Source organism: Cucurbita pepo, chromosome 1 (assembly GCF_057944985.1).
Source record: "Cucurbita pepo subsp. pepo isolate OVF chromosome 1, ASM5794498v1, whole genome shotgun sequence".
NCBI classification, from domain to species: domain Eukaryota; kingdom Viridiplantae; phylum Streptophyta; class Magnoliopsida; order Cucurbitales; family Cucurbitaceae; genus Cucurbita; species Cucurbita pepo.
The window spans coordinates 2120834-2148079 of record NC_141798.1 but is presented as its reverse complement, the minus strand read 5'-3'; the positions used below and the strand labels follow the sequence as shown (position 1 = coordinate 2148079).

The 27246-nt window shown below is 38.1% G+C and overlaps 5 protein-coding genes across 9 annotated transcripts; 2 read left to right on the top strand and 3 right to left on the bottom strand.

The window, feature by feature from the left end:
• Window positions 1-244: 244 nt before the first annotated feature.
• On the bottom strand, window positions 245-10172 carry LOC111788361 (uncharacterized). 3 transcript variants are annotated; one of them, XM_023668681.2, is made up of 18 exons: window positions 9713-10167; window positions 9191-9364; window positions 8026-8207; window positions 7071-7176; window positions 6854-6930; window positions 5913-6003; window positions 5443-5632; window positions 5108-5234; window positions 4229-4309; window positions 4038-4139; window positions 3059-3154; window positions 2831-2905; window positions 2609-2728; window positions 2029-2157; window positions 1619-1696; window positions 1423-1509; window positions 762-848; window positions 245-650 (listed from the first exon to the last, which is right to left on the bottom strand). In XM_023668681.2, the coding sequence occupies exons 1-18, from the start codon at window positions 9765-9767 to the stop codon at window positions 600-602; spliced, it is 1908 nt and encodes a 635-aa protein (XP_023524449.1). In that variant the 5' UTR covers window positions 9768-10167; the 3' UTR covers window positions 245-599. The 3 variants fall into 3 exon arrangements, 2 of the variants coding, with proteins under 2 accessions (XP_023524449.1, XP_086982001.1); XR_015422080.1 differs by lacking the exon at window positions 245-650 and adding an exon at window positions 1038-1277 and having other exon boundaries at window positions 9713-10171; XM_087125875.1 differs by lacking the exons at window positions 245-650; window positions 762-848; window positions 1423-1509 and having other exon boundaries at window positions 1638-1776; window positions 9713-10172.
• Window positions 10173-10968: 796 nt separating this feature from the next.
• Window positions 10969-14747, top strand: LOC111810869 (uncharacterized). 2 transcript variants are annotated; one of them, XM_023697688.2, is made up of 3 exons: window positions 10969-11087; window positions 11196-11280; window positions 12977-14747. In XM_023697688.2, the coding sequence occupies exon 3, from the start codon at window positions 13018-13020 to the stop codon at window positions 14485-14487; it is 1470 nt and encodes a 489-aa protein (XP_023553456.2). In that variant the 5' UTR covers window positions 10969-11087; window positions 11196-11280; window positions 12977-13017; the 3' UTR covers window positions 14488-14747. The 2 variants fall into 2 exon arrangements, with proteins under 2 accessions (XP_023553456.2, XP_023553463.2); XM_023697695.2 differs by having other exon boundaries at window positions 11023-11082.
• A 2616-nt stretch (window positions 14748-17363) lies between these two features.
• Window positions 17364-18442, top strand: LOC111810861 (ethylene-responsive transcription factor ERF109). The gene has a single exon (XM_023697675.2). The coding sequence runs from the start codon at window positions 17429-17431 to the stop codon at window positions 18272-18274; it is 846 nt and encodes a 281-aa protein (XP_023553443.2). The 5' UTR covers window positions 17364-17428; the 3' UTR covers window positions 18275-18442.
• A 2586-nt stretch (window positions 18443-21028) lies between these two features.
• Window positions 21029-24337, bottom strand: LOC111792308 (Vacuolar import/degradation, Vid27-related protein). Its single transcript, XM_023673722.2, has 2 exons — window positions 22495-24337; window positions 21029-21595 (listed from the first exon to the last, which is right to left on the bottom strand). The coding sequence occupies exons 1-2, from the start codon at window positions 24154-24156 to the stop codon at window positions 21314-21316; spliced, it is 1944 nt and encodes a 647-aa protein (XP_023529490.2). The 5' UTR covers window positions 24157-24337; the 3' UTR covers window positions 21029-21313.
• A 929-nt stretch (window positions 24338-25266) lies between these two features.
• LOC111788649 (EKC/KEOPS complex subunit tprkb-like protein) lies at window positions 25267-27245 on the bottom strand. Of its 2 annotated transcripts, none has more exons than XM_023669076.2 (6): window positions 27050-27245; window positions 26536-26602; window positions 26262-26384; window positions 26089-26172; window positions 25887-25973; window positions 25267-25634 (listed from the first exon to the last, which is right to left on the bottom strand). In XM_023669076.2, the coding sequence occupies exons 1-6, from the start codon at window positions 27115-27117 to the stop codon at window positions 25548-25550; spliced, it is 516 nt and encodes a 171-aa protein (XP_023524844.1). In that variant the 5' UTR covers window positions 27118-27245; the 3' UTR covers window positions 25267-25547. The 2 variants fall into 2 exon arrangements, with proteins under 2 accessions (XP_023524844.1, XP_023524852.1); XM_023669084.2 differs by having other exon boundaries at window positions 26262-26388; window positions 27050-27210.
• Window position 27246: the final 1 nt, after the last annotated feature.

The following is a 27246-nucleotide window of genomic DNA, read 5'->3' as shown; positions in this document are numbered from 1 at the left end:
CATAAAAATATCAATTTTGCACGGACATAAATTATTCTGACAAAGACGACTACCCGACCTTATTACATAAGGTTGCTTAAGTAACCTTATATATTAAATCTTAAATGAGGTGGTCATCGTGACTTGAGTACATTTTTTCTAGATCTTTTATTATTTACCTCTCTCTAGTAAACGCATTTTAAAATTGTGAGCCTAACGGCGATATGTAACAGGCTAAGGCAGACAATATCCGCTATGGAGCTCGTGAAACTAAAGGCAAACTTTATTGATATATGAAAATGCACGGTCTCTTTACTTTATATTAAACTAAACTAAAAATAATAATTTAAATGGACAGTCAACAGAGTTCCTGCTACACATGGGGTTGGAGATTTCTGAGCAGCCACCATAGTCTATAGATGAACTCTGTAACCAATCTTATTGCTGTTTCTTTTCAACAAAGAAAATGGGATTTCATTGTTCATCCATGAGGCTTCCCTGCATGGTTTTTTGGATCTTTAGAACTTTGCAGCGGAATTAGCTTACGTTGTTCTTGTTTTTGTTCTTGTTCTTGTTCTTGTTCTTGCACGGCTGCTCCGAAGTTGGTATCATTTTCAGGGTCAGAGCTTTGGCTTGGGTTCAATGAAGGTTGGATCAATGCAAACAACAACCTGTTTTGTTTTGTTTTGACCCAAAGTATTTGCTTCAGAGTAGGTTGTAGTAACAGAACTATTTGGAAGTTCATACATTCTGAACATTGTTCCAGAGAGAGAAAGCTATACCTTCCCAACACTTTTGCCCGAATGAAGATATTCAACGGCGTCTACGACGGATTGGACGCCTAAAAACCTTTTCGGATCCACGGAAACCTGTAAAGGATGTATTAGAATTTCAGTGAGATACATGTTATCTGCAATATTATCTGCATAAACATGCACGAAAATATGTTTGTAACAGCCCAAACTCATCGTTAGCAGATATTGTTCCTCTTTAAGCTTTCCATTTCGAGCTTTACCTCAAGGTTTTAAAATGCATTTGTTAGGGAGAGGTTTCCACACCCTTATAAAGAATGTTTCGTTCTTCTCTCCAACCGACGTGGGATCTCATAATCCACACCCCTTCGAGGCCCAATGTCCTCGCTGGTACTCATTCTCCTCTCAAATCAATGTGGGATCTCACAATCCACCCCCGTCGAGACCCAACGTCCTCACTGGTACTTGTTCTCCTCTCCAATCGATGTGGGATCTCATAATCCACCCCCTTCGAGGTCCAGCGTCCTCGCTGGCACTCGTTCTCCTCTACAATCGACATGGGATCTCACAAATGTTGGTGAGTAGTTCGTAGTAATGCTATAGTATAACAATGATATACAATACAGAACCACACGAGAACTGACACGATCACGATAAATGGGCAGTTCAAAGCAGAGAGCTTAAGCAATACCTTCAGTTTGCCTGAGGAGAAAAGACGAAATAGTGTATCCAAATGTTGTTGCCAGAGGTGAGCATACTGTATGAGGAAGAACCCAGCCTGAAGATTAAGAACTCAAAGTGAAGCCGGTAAGATTTTTTGTTTTCGAAAGTCGGAACATAACAGTCATTATCGAGTTTTTATCGAATTTAAGGATATCGAAACATACAATAGTTTGGCTCTTCTTCAGAATTTTCTCACAAATTCCTGGATAATTTGATGGCTCCCACCCCTGTTCTCCTTGATACTGAAACGACCCAGCAAGAAATTCAAAACAGGAACAGACTTACTCGATAATACATGTGGGGTCGAGATTTAAACCTATGACTTTATAGAAGAATTAGAGATGTCTTAATCGCTGAGCTATGAACAACAAAATTACTAGAAACAAGAAAAAAATGGAGGAATATATCCCCCACTAATACGTTGAAGATCATCTGATCCTAAACAAGGATTTATTACAGGTTCTGCTCTTGTGATATCCAAAGTAAAATATTGGATCCAGTGCTTCTTAAATTCAATTTGTGGATCATTCAAGTATAAAACAGGATGAACATAGGAAAGTTCTTGAAAACTAACCTGTGAGATCATTCCGATCACAACTAGTCGTCCGTAGACTGCCAATGCATTCAAGCACAGACTAAACATATCGCCTCCGACCGATTCATAGATGATGTCGACGCCTTTAGGATACTCTGTCTTTAAAACCTGGAGAACTGAGAACCATAAATATGCCTCTCCTTGAACTAAATTTATAGTTAATTAAAACTATGGGCAAGCAAGCAAAGCTTTTGTAACGGTCCAAGCCGACCGCTAGCAAATATTGTCCATTTTGGTCCGTTATGTATCGCCGTCAGCCTCACGGTTTTAAAATGCGTCTGTTAGGGAGAGGTTTCTACACCCTTGTAAAGAATACTTCATTCCCTTTTCCAACCGAGGTGGGATTTCATAATCCACCCCATCTTGGGGGGCTAGCGTCCTCGCTGGCACACCGCCCGATGTCTGGCTCTAATACGTAACGGACCAGAGGAGACAATATCAATTAGCGACAGGCTTGGGCAGTTACAGCTTTCCTTTCCGTCTCTACTTAGCACCTGCACTAAACAATAAAACTCGGAAAAAATATCATGAAAAATTTTAAATGATTTTCGAAACATACAGTTTTAACGTCTTCAGATCTGTAATCTATGACACGATCAACTCCCAATTGTTTCAAAAGTGTGGCTTTGTCCTTACCACCACATGTTGCAACAACCTTATTTCCAGCTAACTTGGCAAGCTGTACATTTTCAACATGGAGGTGAGTTAGAAGGAATTTTCTCATAGGACTAAACAAAAAAAATTCCGATCTACATAGAAAGATAGGAACATATGATCAAACCTGGACAGCAAATTGGCCTGTCCCTCCAGCAGCAGCAGTAACAAGAACAATCTTTCCAGATTCCATTTGCGCTGCCTAAATCAAGGTGGAAGCAGCAATTATCAGCATGCAAGAGAACTAACATTTAAGTGAAGCATAAAATGATGAGAGAATTTTGTGCAAAAAACAGTAGAAAATGTAATTAAATCAGTCAGCAGAAGGAAATGGTCAAGATTTTCAGAAAAAAACCTTTTCTAGAGCAATTGATGCTGTTAATCCTGAAGTCAGCATGGCAACAACTTCTGGATCAGGTCTTGCAACAGGAAGGATATGTTTTGAATGAACCTACTCAAGTGAAAATAAAACCATCAATAACCACAAAGATAGTTGTCAGTACATATTCCCAACATTGACAATTGCAATATTTTCTTTTTGACGAGTGACAATTTTTCATTTGATGATAAGAAAAGAGCAGATATTGTCTACTTTGGCTCGTTACGTATCGTCGTCAACCTCACGGTTTTAAAACGCGTCTACTAAGGAGAGGTTTTCACACCCTTATAAGGAATGTTTCGTTTCCCTCTCCAACCGATGTGGGCTCTCACAATCCACCCCCCTTGGGGGCCAAACGTCCTTGTTGGCACACCGCTCAGTGTCTGGCTCTAATACCATTTATAACATCCCAAGTCACCGTTGTGCCCACCACTAGCAGATATTGTCTGCTTTGGCCCGTTACGTATCGCCATCAACCTCACGGTTTTAAAGCGCGTTTACTAAGGAGAGGTTTTCACACCCTTATAAGGAATGTTTCGTTCCCCTCTCCAACCAATGTGGGATCTCACAATCCACCCCCCTTGGGGGCCCAACGTCCTTGCTGGCACACCGTTCAGTGTCTGGCTCTAATACCATATTTATAACATCCCAAGCCACTGTTGTTACAGAAACAAACTAGGAGCATTACAACATAAGAAGATATTTAAAGAAATTCAAATACAATGAATCATCAAGCAAAAGGATTCAGGGGTAGCAACCCCAACAAACCACTAGGCAGCACTGAAACAACCCAGAAACAACACTCCACAAAGAAATCATCCAAAATCATTGACATATGCAATCATAATCATCTTATAAGTTTGAGATTGAAGTACTTGAAAACAAATTATGCATATAGATGAGCAAATCATCCCAAGCGACAATTATAGAGCCAAAGTTTATAAAAGAACTTCACCGTCACAAACTCAGCATAACTTCCAAATGTCATCATTGCTGCAGGAGTTCCAACTTTAAGGTGATTGACAGAATCACCAACAGCTGCAATTATTCCCACACCCTGGAATGAACAGAAATTTTATTATTTTAAGTACAACCGCCGGAAGCAATGGTCTTATTAACCTAAGATTAAACAGTTAACCCTGAGACCTCGAAACCAGCATTTAACGGAAGGAGAGACTGAAGATCTTTGTTGCTGTTACTGAAATAATGACCTGAGCTGAAATTAACCTGTAAATTATACCGTTAGAAGAGAAATACATATATTACTGCAGCAATAGAACTTAGAGGTGGGGCATCATAGTCCTTTAAACTGTGAGAATAATAATGAAAAGAGTCCAATAATTGGAAAGAAAACACTAGATTTCATGTCATGACATGATGAAGTTGACCTTTTTCCTATTGTTAATCAATCGTGCCGTTTATGTTAATGACAAAAGTCCTTTTCTTCTAAAGATAAGAAAGTTACCCAACTATTCACACCATTGTGGGTAACAACACTATAGGTATGTACTTGGTGTGAGACCTCACATCGGTTGGAGAGGAGAACGAAGCATTCTTTATAAAGGTGTAAAAACCTCTCCCTATTTGAGGGGAGGCCCTAATGGAAAAACCCAAAGAGGACAATATTTGCTAGCGGTGGGTTTAGGCTTACACTGGAATGGTAAGAAGAGGAATTTTTATGCGTGAAGATCATATTTAGGACTCAGAAGTAACCATTGAGAAGTGAAAAAGTTGGTGATTTGAAGAAATTTTCAGTGTCCGAGTTACGAGTAAAAGAACACATCTTTCTAGGACAATTACCCTCAGATAAAGTTTAATCACCTTTGAGCTACTATACCAGACAGAACCTGATTTTGATAAAATGAAAAGGATGCAGCTACAACTAATAAAGGATGGTAAGGTTTTCGAACGCAAAAAACGTAAACGAATAAGAATATTGAAGTATTTATGAAATTTCTGCATGAAGAACATGGTGAACACTATAGAACAATAAACTTTATTGGGACTTGAGACTTAGAAACTTACATCGCTTGCATTTACACCCGCATATATGATTTTCACAAGAACTTGATCTGGTTTGATTGGCAATCTCAATGGTGCATGCACTATGCTAGTTGCTTCACGAAAATTGTGGCTCAGAGTATGAACAACTCTACAAGATTAGTTAAATGAAACTGTAAGCAATTACTGACCAGTGATGAACGACTAAATCAACTTAAAACATGGTAGCCAACATGCTACAACAAGGACATGGTATGGCACATAATAGAATCTTTGAGTAAACAGAAGAAATTTCCAAATGAGTTAAAATCCAGACAATCTCAAACAAAAATAGGGCGAAAGCATAGAACATTACGCACACTTTGTCAAAACTTTGGGGAATTTCAATTTTCTGAAAAAATGTTGATGAAGAATTTTTTCTTGAACTCGAGGACGGAAGCAAGTATTTTGCTTCTTCTGCAGGGGTGGGCGAGTACTCCATCCCTCTGCGGTTTGAAATCCACAGGCATGAACCAGCTTTGCTCTCATCAGTGATTAGTTCGAAAGTACCTAAAAAGCAGGAAGCATGGGATATCAGAATCTGACTTTGGAAAAGGAAAGGATAGCAGTTTTGATTTGCAACATCTTTCTGACATGTTTAACTAGATACACAATGATATCAATTACAAGTGTCTTCTTGGAAAACAAATGAAGGCTCATTTTTATAAATATGCAATTTAAAAGCATCACCAAAGTATCTGATACAATAATCCCTGGTGATCTTTCTCATAGAAGGGCAATTTGGTTCTACCATGAAAAAATGTCGGTGAAACGGCATTGAATAACGAACCTTTAATCACCATTTCCATGGGAACATAACCTCCTATCCGTTCTGTGAACTTTTCACCTACTGCTGTCGCAGCCAGCTCTGTTTTTACAAACTGCAGAGAAATTTTAGACAACACATGTACATAAATATTTGGTACTTGTCGATGAATATCAGTGAATAAATAAAGCAAATGGAATAAAAAGTTAATATGCAGATTATGAATGTAACAGCCCAAGCCCACTGCTAACAGATGTTATTTGTTTTGGTCCGTTACGTATCACAGGCAGCCTCATGGTTTTAAAACGCGTCTGTTAGAGAGAGGTTTCCACCCCCTTATAAAAATGTATTGTTCCCCTCTACAACCAATATGGGATCTCACAATCCACCCCCCTTGGGGTCCCAGCGTCCTCACTGGCACACCGCCTGGTGTCTGGCTCTGATACTATTTGTAACGGTTCAAGCCCACCGCTAACTGATACTATCCGCTTTAGCCTGTTACATATCACCGTCAACCTCCCGGTTTTAAAACGCGTCTGTTAGGGAGACGTTTCCACACCCTTATAAGAAATGCATTGTTCCTCTCTCCAACCGATGTGAGATCTCACGAAGAACCATGCGCAAAAAATGACACATTGGACCTCAAAGTTGACTATGTTATAGAAGCTAAACATGGATTGAAATTGCAAAAGAATATGGATAAAACACAAGGAAGCCAGAGGCAGAGAACCAAGGGATAATACTCTACTAATTGAAAATCACTTCACGTAAGAAAAAATGTAGTAGGAAACTATACCATGTAATACGAAGAAGAAAGTTGAACGTAAAATAATTGTCACAAGACCAAGTTAACCGAAATAGAGTAGCATATTGCTCATAATCTCATACATCTTGTGCATGTCCATTTTAGCAATCATATATTTGATGATTGAGGATGTTCACTCTTTTCAAACTTATCTTCTTACCTCAGGACAAAGCACATTGACCCGAATCCCCTTGCGTTTGTAAGGTAAAAGTGCTCTAGTAAACATAACAACACCACCTGAAAATAAACGTAAATGTGAAGTCGTGTTTGCAATTGTCGTCATTCATTAAAACATAACTAATCATAAACGGTTTTGAAAAACACGTCGCATAAGATATGAGAGTGAATGGAAAGCAAATAAAAGACAGATAAAACACCTTTGGAAGCAGTATAGGCTGGATCTGAGGAAAGTGGATAAAGACCAGCAGCAGAACCAAGGTTGACAATTACACCAGGTTTTTTCATTGATTCCATGGCTTTTATCTGATCCACACAGCAGCGAGGGACAACAAATAATTAGTTATTACTGAATGAGATCTAAAAGAAGTTGAATAGGACATATATTTTGGGACCAACTATGCACGGTTCCATAAAGAACCTATCCAGTTATATTTCGAACCATTGGCTCATTTGGGAAGCGGGGAGAGGTATTTATATGTAAATGAAGAATAAAATCATAAGTTTCACAAAAGATTTAAATGGAAAAGTGTAGGAAAATCAAATTATCGAGGACTATAATCAATCTCTATGAAATTTCTTGTAACGACTTAGACCACTACTAGCAGATATTGTCCTCTTTGGACTTTTTCCTTTCGGACTTCCCCTCGAGGTTTTTAAAATGCGTCTCCTAGGGAGAGGTTTCCACACCCTTATAAAGAATACTTCGTTCTCCTCTCCAACCAATGTGGGATCTCACAATCCACCATCCTTCAGGGCTCAACGTCCTCCCTATTGGGCTGTTACGTTTCTATCCTTACCAAGACAATTAATATGATTAAGGATGCACTCAGTAACTATGAGACTGGATTGTTCTGAGCTCAAAATGTCACTTGAAGATTAATTGGTTGAAATGATCATAGTTCCAACCAAAGATGGAAAACATGATGTGATTGTGCAGATGGCATGGAGTTGAAGGGTATGTTGAATTTATTAAAGATCCAGGCATCCTACGAGTAGAATCTCCTATCCCCCGAGCAACCCAAATAGAAAGACTAATCGAGTATCCTATTCCACCACACAAGTCAAATATCAAAACCAAATTCGGGATCGACAAAGTAAGAACACTTCATAGTATAAGTATGGTGAAAAATCAAGTCCCATATCAAAACATACCGCAAGTTGAGTGCATGCCATGGCAGAAATGAGGTTGACATCAATGATACGTCTCCATGTTTGAGCACCATCAGTTTGATCATTATGAAATACTATTTTGCTGGCAATTCCAGCACTGTTTATACATATATCTAATCCTCCATATGTTGCTAAATGCTTTCCGAAAGCCTTCTGTAGGTCATCTGCTCATCAGCCAAATTGAGTGAAAATTATGTAAATGGTACTCTAATAAATGAATTTGTAGAGGATATGAAACCAACCCAAAACAAAGTAGTCTACACTTCGGTTTTCAGTGACCAAGATAAAATTAAATTATGCAAATGCATAAAATTCTACTTTTTTCCATTCTAACCCTTGTCATAAAGGCAAGTTACATATAACTCCTATTACCGACATGAATTTCAAAAACGTCTCTCAACCGTGAAAGATAACATTTTGGGTGCAATTGTCGAAGTAATAAGAAAGAGTATATCAAATAGAAGCAAGAAATTCAGCGGAGTCCATCCTACTATACCACAGCTGAAATTTGTCCTTAAAGGCTCTTCGGTTTGTAAAAGTTCGAAAACGTTGTCATTGGAGTTCTCTTCCTTAGTTTTTTTCAATAAACTAAAATAATTAGCGCTATACCCCTTACATGTGAGATTCCACATCGGTTAGGAAGGAGAACGAAGCATTTTTATAAGGGTGTGGAAACCTCTCCCTAGCAGACGCATTTTAAAAATCTTGAAGGGAAAGCCTAAAGAGGACAATATTTGTAGCGGTGGGCTTGAGCTGTTACATTACAAGTATGAATGACCTCAAGCTACGAGCTGAATTAAAGACTCGAAATTATACAAAGGAAGAAATAGATCAAAACTTTAGGAGAAATGACAAGGGCAATCAAACCAAAGCAAAAACCATGTAACTTTTATGGCAGTGAACACTCCATTCATAGCATTAATCTCCAATGTGAGCATAAAAAAAACTTATGGCCGTCCTTTCTTCTTTTAAATTGGAGAAATTTCTTGTAATTCCATCGATGAAATCCGTTCCTTCTCAGAAAATCATGTAATTTAGCAGCAATCCAAAGACGATAACGACGTTATTAACTTAAACGTTACAAGAGAGATGCAATAAGAAGGTAAAACCACCCAAGAAAATTTCTAGGATAAGAGATTCCACTTACTTCTGTTGGTAACATCACATCTTATGAACATTGCAGGAGGAATGTCTAACTTAGGGTGAAGATTGGCATTCTTTTGTTGGATAATGGATGCAACTTCCTGCCCCTTTTCTTCAGAAAGATCAACCACAGTCACAAATACTCCCTTCTCTCCTAGAGCTAAGCAGAGAGCTCTCCCTAAACAAGAAAAACCACCAAACAGATAACACAACGAGCATGCCATTAGTACCAAATCTTAGAACATCATACGAAAAGCAGCACTGCATTCAAGATAAAATGAAGTGATTTTTGTTTCATAATTAGCATTAATCATCATCCAAACATGTCGGAGAAGAACGACATGAATCCATATAATCAAATCCAACTAATCCACGATCCAGTTAATAAATCTAATTCATTCAAAAAACCAAAAGCGGGTCGTTGACGATTAAATCGAATGAATCGAGGTTAAGGCAACCAGATTCATTCAACCAGGAGCGCAAACACAATAGGAAGAGCAGAGTTCGACGAGATTAAGGAAATTACCGATTCCAGAAGCTCCGCCGGTGACAATAGCCGATAATCCAGGTTTCAACTCCATACTCTGGTCGGCGACGACGGAATAACAGGTGAGAGCAACTAGATGAGCAATCAAAAGCGGTAGCAGCCAATACCCATCTGTCTAAAGCTATATAGCACGTATTTCCGTGCACGGATTAGGAATGATTAATTGAACGGTAGGCGACGGATGAACACAGCTGTAGACTGGGCGATCGTAGGATGAGATTAGAGGATTTGACCGACTGAGATTGTGAATATCGAAGAGAAATTGGATAGCGAAAGGAAGTTGTTGTTGATTAATCGATCGCCATGTGTATGAACCCATAATGGAAACAGAGTAAATGCCTCTCTTTACAAAATTAGAGGAAGAAATAAATGTGTGACCTCGTCATTTCCAATCATTATGGGGACATGAGGATTGAATCTTTGTCTCGTCCCCACCTTCTTGGAGAAATGTACATGAAACCAATGGAACCGAGCATATATCTAATATTACAACATAGTCTTTCACAAATTATGCATATAAACAGTGCGAGAATTTTGCGGATTTGGAAGTGAGGATAGGGACGGGAATAATTTCCGTCCCTGACCCTCTTTAGCTAACGAAAAAAACTAGAATCTCCCACCCGTTTATGGTAGATCCTTGTGGGATAGACCCCACTAGTCATTGCTCGGTAGAATGGGCGGAAGTAAAAATTATAGTCGATGGAATACGGGTAAGTATGAACACGAATCTTACTCCAGTAGTAACGGGTTTTCTCCGAACACATAGGGAAGACAACGAGATGATTCACACTTCAGCTAGTTATACTAGACAAGACGAGCTAAGAATTTAGAGGTCCGGTTGAACTGTTTGAATCTCACTCTAAAATAATAATAATAATATATATATATTATTAGAGAGAGTTGTCTCGTGCCCCTAGGTATTCTCTACCTACCCATCTATGTCGGTTTCGGGTACAGGTACCTTTTTGTTGAAGGTCGTTTGAGCTTTTCCTGGGAGTATGGCATGGGTTACTTCAGCGCCGTAGCCCCTGGTACTCGAACATTGGCTCGAGGTATTTTCTCTACCCCTTCTTATCCTGAAAAAATAGGGTCACCTTGCGTCCTTGAACCGATAACCATCTTTCGGCTAACCTAGCCTCCTCCGTCTCTCGGAACCAACAAGGGGTAGTACAGGAATATTCACCTGTTGTCCATCGACTACGGGTATATATATATATACTATTAATTTAGTCTATATTTTCTTCTTTAATATCGCCTAGTTCCTTCTGAGATAAGAAACAATTATGATTTTTTCGTCATAAAAATCGAAACTTTCTTTCCCCCAAAAAACTCGTTTTCTTCGTCTTCAGGTCAGGTACGCAGCTTACTCTTCATCTCTCTCTCTCTCTCTCTCTGTATCTGACTCTTTACTGTTCAATTCGTTCATCGAACTGATCTTTTGCACCTTTTAAATTACTTTCAGATCTCTTGTGGACTCTGATTTCTATCTTTAGGATCGTAGTTGAGTTAGGGCGGCTGACGCTGAGGATCTCTTGTATCATTACCAGGTACATTTTTATTGGGGTTTTGTGCTAATTGTGTAGTTTAATCGAAATTATCTGTTGAATTTGGTTGGATTCGATCTTTTTAGGTTATAGTCGTATTCAATTTGATGGTCGGTTTGTGTGTAATTGGTAAATCATCCGGTAGGTTGTCGATGAACTGGGTTTCATTTGTTCTATCGTTTTCTTTTTCCTCATTAAAGCTGTTTTGATAGGCCGCCTTTGGGAATGTTGTTGTTTTTGGTTTTGCGTCTTTGAGAATCTGCGTCCCCCAAAACCCTTCTAATTCTTACCATGAAATTCCTTCAATTATGACATGGCTAGTGTTCTGATTAATTTTTGTTGATCAAAATGTTGAGCTGCAATGAATTTACAATAGTTTGATGGGCACTAAACTGTAGCCATTTCCTCCGAGTCTTCATTATTTGCTGTTTGTTGACTGTTGTCTGAGGAGATTAACAAAATGAAAACTGAGTGGCAATGAAGTGGCTCTATGATTTGGGCTTCAGATTATTAGGTAGGAATCTTGAGAATAGCCTGATGTAATTCACCAAGTATTCAACATAAAATGATAGGTAGATTCTGACCAAATTTCTCAGGCAGTTGCAAGTATACAAGAAAAAGCCGATCTCTCGGCACCAAGTATAAATTATCGATGTCAATATGGATATTGGGATTTCGATCTTATGAATATACTGATAGAATATCAATATCGATGGATGTTTTCATCCTAAAGGATGTTTCTAATTTCAATGCAATGTACAATTTCTCCCCATTTTGTGCTCTACATGATGTCAAAACCCTAAAGGATGTTTGGCTCATGGTTTAATAGATTGGATCTTTGAAATCTGGGGTTCGGAAGGCTGAGATTATGCCATTTGTGTTTGGATTGGGCAAATGAATGGTTAATGGAAACTTGGGTTTGTGTTACTTGTATATAGTTTGGTTTTTGAGTTTATTATTTGGAAAAATTAGAATGTTGTATAATATGTGTGTATAACGTATCTATAACCTTATATAAGCAAATCCATGTACTTTGGGTACTTATGTAGCCAATCATCGTACCAGTTTAATTCATATGTTCAGGATAGCTCTGATTATGTGACTGTGACTTTGAATTTCAATTTTGTGGGGTCATTGTTCTTTTGGAATTTGTCCTAAACTTCCTAGCCAAGAAAAGTAAAGGGAAAAGAATGACTTCTAGTTTGGCACTTTTTGTGAACATAAGTTGGAGTGGGAAATGAAGCATTCCTTATAAGGGTGTAGAGACCTCTCCCTAGTAGACGCGTTTTAAAACCGTGAGGCTGATGGTGATACGTAACGGGTCAAAGCAGACAATCTTTGTTAATGGTGAGCCTGGGTTGTTACAAATGGTATCATAACCAGACACTAGGTGGTGTGTCAGCGAGGACACTGGCCCCCAAGGGGGGTGGATTGTGAGATCCCACATCGGTTGGAGAGGGGAACGAAGCATTCCTTATAAGGGTGTGGAAACCTCTCCCTAGTAGATGTGTTTTAATCGTGAGGCTGATGGTGATACATAACGGGCCAAAGCGGACAATATCTGTTAGCAGTGGGCTTGGGCTATTACACTTTTTGTTGTTACTTTTTCATCTGATGCATTATATTTAGTCAACCTTCTTAGGAACATTTGATTCTGAATGGAAATAATAAGCTGGCTTGTTTAAATGTGTCATAACAGTGTTTGCATAATCTGAATAGTTGGTGCAAAGGAAAATCCTAATGGAAGACTTAAACAGAAATGTTTCTCAGACTCCTCCAAGTCCACAAACCCGAAGTTCTCCAGATGGTCCTGTGGCCATCCTGTGGGATATTGAGAATTGCCCTGTTCCGAGTGACGTACGCCCTGAAGACGTAGCTGGTAATATAAGAATGGCTTTGCGAGTGCACCCTGTAATAAAAGGTGCAGTTATGATGTTTTCTGCATATGGGGATTTCAATGCATTTCCTAGACGATTGAGAGAAGGGTGCCAGAGAACAGGGGTCAAACTAATTGACGTGCCAAATGGTCGGAAAGATGCTGCCGACAAGGCTATACTGGTCGATATGTTTCTCTTTGCCCTCGACAACCCTCCCCCATCTTCCATTATGCTCATATCTGGAGACGTCGATTTTGCTCCAGCACTTCACATTTTAGGTCAACGTGGATATAATGTGATACTTGTCATCCCTTCTGGTGTGGGTGTTTCATCTGCCCTTTGCAATGCTGGAAAGTTTGTTTGGGACTGGCCCACTGTGGCTCGTGGTGAAGGCTTTGCTCTTGCCCCCAAGGTGTTGGCTTCCCGTGGAGGAGCAGCCGAAATTTCTGGATATCCTAAGGGATGTCATATCAACGATAACCCGGATTGCCAAAACGAAGACGAAGCTATTATCTTTAGAGGGATCTCCCAGAACTATTACAACTCGAGGGATTTTTCAGTAGTAACTCAGTCTTTATCTTCATCTTTGAGGTCACAGAGTCTCCCATCTGGTTTGAATGAGGTTCCAACAGGTCCTGTTTCGTGTGGAGATCAGAACGAGTCGGCTTGGTGGCCGCAGACAGGAGACTTAAATGTTCTGAAGGGACAGTTGGTTAAGATGCTAGAACTTTCTGGAGGGTGCTTACCCGTAACTAAAGTTCGAGCCGAGTACCAGAGAGTCTTTGGAAGGCCATTGTACACTTCTGAGCCAGGTATCAAGCTTGTGAATCTTTTTAAGAAGATGGGAGACACCCTCATTGTAGAGGGCAAAGGTAACAAGAAATCTGTCTACCTTCGAAACTCCAGATCATGCCCGAGCGCCCCACCGTTGATATTATCAAGGAAAGAAAACAAGAAAGGCAAGGGTACATTGGAAGAGACTGTTGATGCTGCTCCAGGCATGGGCTCATCGGACGAATACTCGGATGAAGAAAGAGTAGTCCTCGAAGAACACGACGTGAAGAAGGGTGTAGGAAAACCCAACCAAAACAACAACGAACATTGTCTCGATCAATTCAAACATGAGCTACAGGAGATTCTCGTAAGCTATTCTTGCAGAATCTTCTTGGGATGTTTCGAGGAAATATACCTACAGCGATACAAGAAATCCCTGGACTTCCAGAGCCTCGGGGTTCGCGGATTGGAGGAGTTGTTCGACAAAGTAAGCGATGTCGTTGTCTTGCACGAAGATCCAGCCAGCAAGCGAAAGTTCCTGGCTGCATTCGGTAGCTAAAAGGATGATGAAGATGATCAGGTAGCTAACCTTTGTATCCATTCTATGTCATTAACTTGTGAAATAGCTCCAAACAAGAAAGAGAGGCTGGTTGTGTTGTGTTTTTTTCTTCTTCCTCCAGCATGTTCTTTGTCCTTTTTAACGTATGGAAACTGTCACTGTAAGTGTCTGTAACAGATGAAGATCTTTGTCTGAGTCTCTGTAAATTACTCTCTGCTCAAGTTTTAAGATTAATATAAGGTTCTTTCTTTTCATTTCAACGACCATTTCCAAATGAAATAAAAACATATTTTTAGTTTGTATCCTAAATATATCCTTCCGTGTTTTATGTTCTTTAATTTCACTTTTAGGTACCCTAATCTTTTTGCTAATTTTTAATTTAGTCCATCTATTTTTAAATTTTTTAATTTTAGGGGTTCGGCAAACACACTCAAAAGGGTCCTTGTAACTTGAGTGAAACACTCACCCTCGAAACCAAAAAAACTTAGGTGAATTGCTCTCTTCGGCAAACACACTCAAAAGGGTCCTTGTAACTTGAGTGAAACATTCACGCTCGAAACCGAAAAAACCTAGGTGAATTGCTCTCTTCGGCAAACACACTCAAAAGGGTCCTTGTAACTTGAGTGAAACACTCATCCTCGAAACCGAAAAAACCTAGGTGAATTGCTCTCTTCGTGATAAATGAAAATGACCCAAGTGCCCTCACAAATCTTTCTCATCATTTTTCTAAAATTGGGACGTTACAGATGGTATTAGCGAATCTCTTTCGATGTGGGTTGGGGATGAACAAAGGCAAAAATTGATAGCATATGACATGAGTAAAGGGGTATATAAATGAACTAAGATCATGTTCAAATGATAGTGATCTTGAAAATATGATGGTTAAAGGAAAACTTTATTTAAGTGGCTTATCTATAGAATTTCGATCCTTCATATTTTAGTAGCTCGATCGTAGAAATTCGAAAATTAAGCTTGTTTGACTTCGAACAATTGTACGTTGAATGTTTCTTACTTAAGAAACATGTGAGTGATGACAAAATATACAAAAATGATATATGTCAGCTTGTGTCGATAGTTTCTACTCTTGTAAACAACCACTATAAACCAACTCTTAATCTTCAGCTCAGAACTATAGTTCAATATTTACGCGTTTGATTTTAACGATGCATGAATTATAAAAAGGGGCGAGGAAAGATTCAAAGCACTTCCGAAATTTAATGTTTATGTTATTTATTTATTATTATTCTGACTTTTTTGAGTTGGAAGTTTAATGTGTTTTGCATGTGTTCATTTCATCCAATGTTCTTCAAAAATATTCCAACTAAATCCTAAAGTCAACGCACAAATAAAGAAAGAAAAAAAAAAACAAAAACACGTAATGCACGCTGTCCGTCCGATTCTCTCTCTTCCGGTTTGACTTTGACCTAGTCAACGTATCGTCCATATCCATATTATTCTTCATTTACTGCTTTATTCTTTTACAGCACCTCTCTCATCATATAAATTTTCATTGTTTTTTTATCGAGTATAATTAAAAATGTCTATTTAATCCGTCGTAAATAGGATAGAATATGTGTAAGAATTAAAAAAAAATTCACGTTAACTAAGCGGGTTTGCGCCGGAATTATATTTTCGTCCCTGTCTCAATTTTAATCTCTTTTTATTTATTTATTTATTTAAGAGAATTTGTGAACGTTATATTATATTTTTGTTTATGAAACAATTAAATTTATTAAGATTTGCATTTTTTAATAAAATAAAATTTGAAATTTGAAATTATTTATTAAAAATATTTTTTTAAAATGAGTATTTTTCTATTATTTTCCTTTTAAAAACTATAATTTGATCCCACAAAATAAATTAAATCTAATAGCTTTCAATTTTTTATATAGAATATTCAATAAATCTCTTATCTTTTAAAAGTTTTATTTATTTTTTAATTTTATATTTAATAAATTTTTAATTATACAATAAAAAAGAAATCATTTTTCGACACATTTTTTATAATACTAAAAACCTGCGAGAGAAGCCACCTCGGCATTGGAGAACTACTCGGGCCTCTAGATTTGAAATTCTAAGCTCGAAAGTCTCCTTAATCCCAAGTCAACATTTCTTCCATAGTTTGCGACTACTCGATCTAAAAATCATTTCCTTCCCTTCCCTTCGCTCCCAATCATTTCCCTCAGTCACTTATTCGTTGTCGTGTCGCCATCTTCCTCAATGCCTTGACATCACCGTCTTACGTGTTCAACCTCCCTTGGAGGTTCGCCGCTATCGTTGCCATCAACATCCAATTAGTTTTAGATATATAACTTTCGTCTATACATTAATGGTAATAATTTTTATAAAAATAAAGAATATACATAATACTGATATTTGTGTTTTTTTTTTTTAATAAAAGAAAAAATTGAAAGATACACATGAAAATTTTAAATTTTAAATATTTTTTGGAACGTTTTCCGATTAAATTTTTAATTTTTTTAAATTAAAAATTTTTATTAAAGAATTATAAAAATTTAAAGGTATTTTTTAAGATAAATATTTAATAATGACGTGTACAGCAACCCAAACCCACTGGGTCCATTGTCATCCGTCCCTTTTCCAGCTCCTCAGAGAGAGTGGAGATTTGAAATCTTATCCACTTGGAAAGAGTGGGGCCCACTAAGATGGGAAAGCCACGTATTCAAAACCACTTACCAAAACCGCCAAACCCTTGCGAACTTTATTCCATTTCCAGCCGCGTTTTAATTAAATTTATACAAATGTGACAATAATCCAACCTGGCTCAAAAATAAAATCCACCGCGTGCCATTTTTTCATTTCCCTGCCACGTCACCACCCCCTCCGTATATATACCTCACTCCTTCCCTCCCACTCTTCAGTTCAACCTCTAATCTCCAATTCCCCAATTTCTTTCTCTCCCTCTCTCTCTCTCTCTCTCATGTCCTCTCGCAAGCGATCTCGATCCACTGAATTTTCGGAATCCTATTTCTCTCTTCCGCCGCCCTATCTCCGCCCTATCTCCGCCGATCAGGAGCTCTCTGTTATCGTCACGGCGCTAACTTCTGTTGTCTCAGGGACGGCCTTCGATTCCGATTTCATGGAGAATAGGTTTTGGCATGATTTTCAAATTCCGCCGCCTACATTTGATTGCGCAACCTCCGCGGCTTCTGCTTCTGCTTCCGATTCCTTCTCTGTCTCCGGAACTACTTCTTCCATTAGTTGTTCCAGTACTGACGCCATTTTAGGTCCCTCTGTTTTCGAGACATGTAGCGTTTGCCGAATCGACGGTTGTTTAGGTTGCGATTTCTTTCCGCCGTCGTCTCAAGTCGATAACGAGAAGAAGAGCGGCAAAAGACGGTCGAAGAAGACTTACAGAGGCGTAAGGCAACGACCTTGGGGAAAATGGGCCGCCGAGATCCGAAACCCGAAACTCGCGACCCGAGTATGGTTAGGGACGTTCAATACAGCCGAAGAAGCCGCTAGGGCTTACGATAAGGCAGCTTGGGAGTTCCGAGGGCCGCGAGCGAAGCTTAATTTTCCATTTACGGATGATTCGTTGCGAATGATGAGTTCGGAGCAGCAAGAACAGAGACCGGAAAATGAAATGTCGAAGAACAGTAGCAATTCGACGGCAGCGACGGCGGCAATTGGAATCGGAAATGATGATGAAATTTGGGGGAAGATTGCGAAGGATGAAGCAGATCAATGGATGTCGTCGTTGATGACGTATCACGGCGGCGAGTCGCCGGACTCCGCCAGTACTGGAATTTGGGAATTTTCGTAGCCCTAATTTTTCGATTCCTGAAGAGGAAAAAAAAAATTAATAAAAACAGAGAAATTTTCACTCCTATTTTTGTAGTGAAAATCTTAGATTTTGTAAAACCCCAATGTATAGCTTAAAGCTCCCCTCATTAATTTTATCAATAAAATTTTAAATTTTAAATTTTATTTATTTTTAAGTTTATAAAATTAATTTTAAAATTCAATTTTATATCTAAAAAATTAAAATAAATATAGTTATTTAATGTTTAATTTTTTATGTTATAATAATTTATATTTATTTAAAAAATAAAATGTGTATATATATATATTAACATTTTTAGAAGGGAATATTAAACAGTATCTTAATAGGTAACAAAGCAATTGATGTCGGCTGAGATGGACAGGAAAGAAACCTTGGTTTGCTGAAACATAGTATGCACGTTTCTAAAAAAACTACGAATCATATGTCGCCACGTGGCTTCACTTTGCCAAGTTGTACGTTTTTTAACACGTGGAATATTCTTACTTGGTTTCTAAAAGAAGAAAACAATAAAATAATATTAAATATCTGAGCATGTTGTTCATATTTATCATGTGCGTTATTTATTTGATGCTAAAGACAAAAAGGAGTTGGTAGATAAAAGCCATGATGTAAAGTGATGATGGTCCCCACCTCTTTTGTCCTACTTTTTTCTTTTTTAATTCTTTTTTAAGTTATTAAACAATTTATGCTAATTAATTTCATTAAAAAAAATAAACACGTGCTAGTGAATATAGGGGAAGCCCCTGAATTGAAGGCTTCCCTCGCTCGCTCTAACGCTCGTTTATACGACAACGAATGGAGTGCATAAGCCCCTTTAGAGATATGGGTGAGTACTACACCTGCTCGTAAGTCAATACGGAACGAGCTTTGTCTACGAACTTTAGAGATAGGGGCGAAGCAGCTCGACCGATAGGGAGAGGGGCGACCTCGTCTTGCCTGCTTCTGGCGAAACTTATAGATGTTTCGCTAATTTGATATATTGTGATGTATAAATAAAATGATAGTTTTTAATTATATGACTTCCGAGAGATAATGACTTACGCATCTCTCTTTTTAGGGTGGCTTAACAAAAAATATATATATATATATATATAAAATAAACCCTTTATTTTAGAAGGTTCGAGATTGTCGAAGAGCTCTTAGAAGATGTTATTAAGTAGAGTGGAACACTATTGACGGGACAAAATATGTTTGGTTTGAGAAAGTAAGACTTTTGATATGTTTTTGGGAAAAGGGACCTAGCTAGTTTTGTTTTATTCGGATTGTCTTGCTGCCCATTGAGGATCAAGTGGTAAGTTCATGATCTATAGGGGAACATATCACTCATTCTTCCACTGGAGATACGTGTATGAATGATAACTCCAAACGACACACATTCGTCGCCAATCTACCATTTAGGTGGCACCAACAAGATCCACCTAAGGTAAGGAACTTCGCGTCACAGTCTCATGAACTAAACTTCGTTGCAGCGCGCGAAGCAAATTGGTATGGTACTCTGGATCAGTTTCGGGGCAGGAAGTAAAGAGAGACCAAAAGAATAGTTCATTTTCAAAAAAGAAAAAGAAAGAAAAGAAAAAACACGTGTGAAGCAACGTCAACGTCGATTACATCACAAGATCCCATTAATTTAAGGCATTCTAATTAATATCTTGTTTTTTATTCCATAAATTTAAACCCAATGTGAAAAGGCCAAAAAGTTTGGTAGCACGTGTTTATTTACTTTAATAGTTTTCTTTTAGGAATAAATAAATAAATAAACCACTTTTGTTTCATTGGGATTGGATTCTCACCCATATATTTTTTTTTTAATAAATTTATATCCTAACAAATTTTAAAACTTTTATATATATATACAAAGAATTTTGTTATGATCCTCGTGAAAATAAATAGCAAGAGGAAAAACTTTCATGTCTTCGTCGCATAGACATCTCTATATCCTGGCTAAATATAAAGGTTAAACTACAGAAGAAAATATTAGTCTAATTATATTAGATTTTAAGAATTATAATTTTAAAAAAATAATAATATAAATAAATAAATAGACTTTGATAATATCTATAAAAAAAAAATATAAAGTGGTTAAAAAAAGAAAGAAAAAAAAGAGATTTGTAGATTTAGATTAGTTTTATGGTTAAATATGAGTTTTAGTAATAATTATAAACTAACAATTGGTTGGTTGAGAAAATAAATGTGAACAATTATTTTCACATTTTTTTTTACTTTTTAGAAATTAAGAATCCATTTATTCTTTTAAATTTTTATTTTTAAAATGATGCTTTTCAACCACTATCCTTTGTTTTCAGTAAAGATACCTTTTTCCTTTTTCCTTTTTTTCTTTTTTCTTTTTAATTTTATTTTATTTCAAATAAAAGTTTATAATTTAGGCACGGGGTAAAGACTTATTTTAATTTAAAGTCGAAAATAATGATTGATATGTTCGTAATTAAAAGCAAAATAATTTTTTCAGTAAAAAAAAAAAAGATATTTTTTTAAATGTTAAGCGTTATAAATGTCACCAAGTCGAGTCAGACATGCATACATGCAACAAGAATATGCAAGTTATTTTTTGTGGACAATTAGCCCACCCTACTTAGTCGTGTCAATTCCATGATGCTGCATAACCGGGAGTCTCGAGAAATTTAGCCATAGTTGAAGAGAAATGGTAGCCGATCAATGGAGTCGAGTCCAATTAGGCTTACCTTAAATTTCAAAACGAAAAATATAACCATCCCATTACTGTTAACAACTTTAAATTTTAATCAAAATCACAATGAAGAACACATGAGAAATACATCCTAAAATCAGTTCTACTTTTGCATCGTATAGCTATTTTACCTAAAACACAAATTTTTCAGTGTGATAATGAACAAAATATAACCAGAAGCAGGGGGGACTGTTCCTAATTACATATGAAGGGAGGATTAACAAAGAAAGCAGCAGCAGCAGCAGTATAGCTACAGGAACACATCAATCAATGGAGACGAGAAAGCACATCGTCGACGTGTTAACAATGGCGTCTCATCTCTTCCCGGAGAGGCTGATGGAGCTGACTTTCATGGGCGTAGCCACAACCAGTGGAGCTTCTGGAGAATCTAAGACAGCAAACTTGTCGTGCATGAACCGACTTTCGACGATGGATTCATCCTTCAACACAATCTTGTAGCAGTAACAGCTCTTGAGTCCTTGCTGATTTCGGTAGCATTCGTGTGCACTGTTCTTTACTTGATGAAAGTCCCATATTACACTGAACTTCCCCACTGTTGCAACGAGGTATCGCTCTTGTTTCCCGCTCTCGGTGACCTGAAAATCATTGTCGTATAAAGATTGTAAGGTCATGTATGGAACTTGCGGACTGAAGGAAAAAGAAAAGAAACTCAAATGCCAGTTTTGTATGAATTGAAGTAATGAAGGAAATTCCTTGTAGGAATAACAGAAGCTATGATAGAGTAACCAACATTGACGTGAACATAAACCAAAAAAACTACTGATATATCTTCAAAGACACCCACTTTTCTACTCCCGTCTCTAATAACGTAGTAAGAGATTGCTATCACATCATAGTTGAAAAGGACGAGAATCGCCATCATCTTCTTCACTACTCGAGGGTTCCCATTTTCTACCTCGATGGCCCATCAAGTTTTGTTGGGTAATGTGAGATTCCACATCGGTTGAAGAGGGGAACGAAACATTCTTTGTAAGGGAGTGAAAATCTCTCCCTAGTAGACACATTTTAAAAACCTTGAGGAAAAGCTCGAAAGGGAAAGCCCAAGGAGGACAATATCTGCTAGCGGTGGGTTTGGGCTACTAGAGATGGAAGTAGAGCCAAACACCGAGTGGTGTGCCAGCGAGGACGCTGGGTTTTGAAGGGAGTGAATTGTGAGATCCCACATCGGTTGGAGAGGGGAACGAAGGGTGTGGATACCCCTCCCTAGCAGACGCGTTTTAAAAACCTTGAGGGAAAGTCTGAAAGGGAAAGCTCAAAGAAGACAATATCTACTAGCGGTGGGTTTGGGCCGTAAAAGTTGCACGTAAGTTGAAGCAGATAAATTTTCAATTCAATGTCCATTTCATTAGCATCGAAATTATATATTTAGCCAAAAGACAATAATAAAACCTTAAGCAACAGCAACCAACCAACCAAGCCAGCTACAAAACAGAGCAAGATTCAAGCGATCAAATTCAGAACTAGTTTTTCTTACCCATGAAAAGTGGCCACCATGGAATTTGTTGTCTGCTCCAGCCAAATGGGAATCAAGGGGAGTCAACTTCAGCAACCTCGGAGCTGGAATCCTGTTGCCCATCCGACCACTGAACCCAGTTTTCATGTTCCCATCTTTATCAGTGAATAATGTGCAAATGAGTATCAAATAAGTATCAGTCGTCCCCAAAATCCACTTCCCATCATAAGTAACATCCACATGATTAATCGACGAACCGAGCCCTGGAAAAGCTGTCTTCGCCTGTCTCATCGACGTCTTCGAATACAGCCTAATCTTCCCATCAGCTGACCCAACAACAATCGACCCATCCCCTGTCGTAGCAAAGCACTGGAAGTTTGTCCCTCTACAAAACTGATGCCCCTGTGCCCAGTTCAGAACCGGTGAATTATCAGCACCTCCAATGTTCTGAACCTTTCCTTTACGGTCTCTCATGTCCCATTGACAAAGCTTGTTATCGTCCAGCCCCAAAAATGCCGCCTCTGAAGGATCCAATTGCGATCCTTTGGTGTTGTTCGTGATGTCCCTCATTGTAATATCATTACCATCCTTTTCAAACTTCCATTCGGTGACTATCTTCCCCGTCTCTATATCAAGCTGCTGCAGCCCTGATGCGTGGGGCTTTCCTTCCTTCAATGGGCTCATGAGAAGCATGTTCGTCTCAGCCTTCATGAGAAGACCCTTCTTCGGTGTTGATCGACCAATGTTTGGGGAATTTCCTGAACCAACTTTCAACGAGACCCCCTTCCCGTGAATTCCATGGCTTAGATTCTTGTAAACCTGAACGCCTGAATCATTCACCAAGAAGCTGTTATCCAATGCCCCTAATGTCAAGCTCTGTACTCCTCCATTAGCAGCTTCCTCGAACTCCTCTATCAAGTCGTGCTTCGTTCTCACCGACGGAGTCTTCGACCTAGGGCTCTTCCCGAATTCAATATCAGCATTTTCCCAAATCGAATCATCGGCTACTTCCGGCTTCAACCACCCAATGAATTCCTTCCCGTAAATCTTGACCCTGTTCTCATCAGTCGCTTGAAGACCATAGACATTCTCAAACAAGCAATCTTGGAATTCAGTTACGAAATTCCGATACTGTTCATCGCTCGGGAACTTCAAAGCCCAAACGCCTTTGTCAACAAAATCGACACGCCGCTGATCGCCGAACATCTTCATTTGCATTTCTGTCGAAACCAGAGCTCCAATCTTCGCCCCTACTTTGAGTACCCAACGCAACTGATCTCTCCCTCCCGACGATTTGGCTTTGTAACCCCTAACGTCATCTTCCTCCTCGTCGTCGTAATTATTTCCGTCGACGTTCGCCGTTTTGAGAAAATCGTAGGAAGTGAGTTTCTCAGAAACGATCCACTTTGCTCGGGGGGTGTTTCCACCGATATGAAGGTAAAGTTTCACAGCATTCTTGGAATTAGGTATCTGAGAAGGGGAAGAGGAGCCATACTTGAGGTTAAGAGCTTTGAGTTTGGCGTCGACATCATCAATTGCAGATGAAGTACCAGTCGATTTAGCTGGCTTCAATTCCGTCCCAGCCTCGTCGCATTCTTCTTCTTCTTCTTCTTCCTCCTCCTTGGATTCATCGGAGTCTGAAAGTTCAACATCCTCGCAGTCGCGGCTATGCGCGGTACCCATTTCGGACCGTGTGATCTGCAAATGGGGAAAACACGATTCCGATTCCGATTCCGGGATGGATTGGAGGAACTAGGAAGAGAAAATCAGGAGGAATTTCAAGAAATTTGATCGCGATAATTGGAACTCTTTTGAGACCCAGAAGGTTTGGGAGACAAATTTTAGGGTAGTTAATTAATCTGAGATTCAGGTTTGTTCGTTAGGGTATTTATAGTGTAAGAATTGATTGCAGAAATTGTCGACAATTTTAGAAAGAACCAAACTCGAGCACAAATTATTAAAACGCTACAATTTATAAATAAATTATTATTATTTTTATTCAAATTAATAAATTAAGTTTTGATATATATATATATATATATATATTAATCAATTAAATTAAGTATTATAAAAATATATCCCATTTTTTAAATCCAACAAAGTAAAGTTGCCCATTTTCAAAAATTTTAAATTCCTTTTTTTCTCAAAAAAAAAAACATTTTAAATTATTTCATATTTATAAAAGTTTGATCAAATGTCTTGAATTTCAATTATCTTTAAAATTAATTTATAGAAAATATGAAAAGAGAACTTCAATTGGTGACCCGACCCTATAGCTCAGTAAACACATTTTTAACTCGAACAAAGTTTTAATCACATAAATTAAAGGGTCAAACATTCACCCAAACTTATAAAATAATGTTCTAGTAAGCAAAAATAATAATAATAATAATAATAATAATAATAAGTGACCATAACATGATACCATAAATTGTTTCACCTAAATTCACCGTAAGGGATTGAATATCAATCTACGAGTATGATAAAACGTGTCTTTATCTACAGAACTATGGTTCAATAGGTAGTTTGCCTTCCATTATGACCTACAAACATAAAACAACTATATTGAGCGAAACGCTCAACAAAAAAGCACAAAGAAACTCGGGACCTTCATAACATTGTCGAAGATAGGGGTTTTTATCCACGTAACAATGTTCCGATCTGCAATTTTACTTCTAATATATTGTATGAAGATTAAGCAACTATTGAGTGAAAGGCTCAACAAAAAAGCACAGAGAAACTCAGGACTCTCGTTCATTAGCTAAGATAGGGGTATTAATCCATAGAACTATGTAACATAAAAGAGCTGTATTGAGTGAAAAGCGTTCAATGGAAAGCACAAAGGAGCTCAGGGCCCTCGTTCGTTGGCTACGAGGCAGCATAGCTACCAAGCGCTAGAGAATTAATCAGTTCTCCTCGGACATCAACAGCATAACAATTTGAACATTCTATAAAACTGCTTAGACATCATCAACCTAAAAGTAATTTTACTGTCAACAATTTATTACATTCACCTGTAAAGGAGTAACTTCGTGTACTAACAGCGAAAGACGAAACTTGTTGCAAATTTTCAGCTACAAGGCATCCCGTGCAGCGATTCTACATGTTATGGCATCTCCAACTGAGGATATTGTCAACTCGGGTCCAGTGATCTTAAAATGCTGAAGAAAAAAAAAACAACCATTGTGCTATTGGCAAGGAAAAAACCCATAATTTGTTGTATAGTAGAAAACTTTGTAACTTAAAAATCATGTTGAGGGTCTAGTGGAGCGAGCATAGGCTTCATAGAAAATAGTGGAGGTGAACCAAGAGCATAACGTAATGGCTTGTTGCCCTAAATACTCAGTTGTCAAAAAGAACGTAAAAGGAGGAAAAAAATCATAATTGGCATATCAAGAAGACATGGAATGCACCTTTTGTATCAGAGCTTGGTCTGCTCTCCCTCCCAATTCCTCTAAGTTGATCTCTTCACCGTGCACTAGTTTCTCGATGGCCTTCGTCTAGAATGGGAGAATAGATTACACAAAAAGATTGAGCTTTTCAAGAATTCAGAATTTATAATGACAAGTCTACAACAAGGTAACAGAGTATAGTAGCATGACATCTTGAACCAACCTCGTCGGGAGAAGCATTAAAACGAGCAGCAAGGACATAAGAGGAGCTATCAGAAATTCCACATCTTTTTAAAGACTCTGTAATCTGCATATGATTAAATCAAAGATCACACAAACATACCCACAAACAAATAAGCAACCGGCTGCAGTATCCAAGAGGTTAGACAGAATTACATGCTTTGAACCCGAATAATTGTAGACGAGTTCTGAATGAAGGGTGCGGGTAGTCAAAGAATCTCTTGACTTGGATATCAGTGTCTTATAAGCAGCCGCAAGCACCGGGAAAACATCTGGAATCTGTCTTCAGTTGTTTATGAGGAAAATATTAGAGAACTCTTGGCACATTTCAAAGCAAAAACATAAAACATACAAAAGAGTGGAGAGAGTGGAGGTGAATTTCATAAGCATATGCTACAGGAAAATAGATAAGCATATATAATAACCATACAAGAGAAGCATTGAGAAATGCAACTTCCGGTTCCAGAGTTCCAGCTTGCATGGCATCAAGAAGCTCCCTGGAAATAAACAGCTTCATGAGACGCTTCAATTGTTAATAACATAGTTTATTCTTTACAAACACACACTTCACATAAGAACATATGTAATGGTACCCACAAATCATAATTATATTCAAGCACCATAATTTTCACAGATAGCTTTTAAAATCAAACACTGCGTTCAAGCAATACCTCTACCAAGTTCATCCAATAAACTCGAAAACGTGATGTTAAAAACACAACAGTTAAATACAAGGTGCTGTCACCCATTTCTTGCCTCGATTAGTTCAAGCATTTTCTCAAACAGTTAGCGAATGTACCGACAACCAAACGTTTAGTGAGAAACAAAAAGATCAAATATCGAGTCCATATGATTATACAATGATTAATCATCCTCCCACTAGTCTCCGTCGACCAAATTTTCAGTTTCAGGAAATCATATGGAGAGACAGAGAGAGAGAGTACTTGGAATTGGTAACGTCTGTGAAGAGAGCGAGAGTCAGGGTGGTTCCATTGATCTCGAACACCTTCATGGCTGCTTCGAAGACACGATCAAGTCGCAGGATTCTTCCCCGGAAACAAGACGACCCCGAGTACAAAAGGGTTTGGCTAGGGTTTAGTTTTTCTGGTCTTAACTGAAATTTACGTTCCCCCTTTTGGAT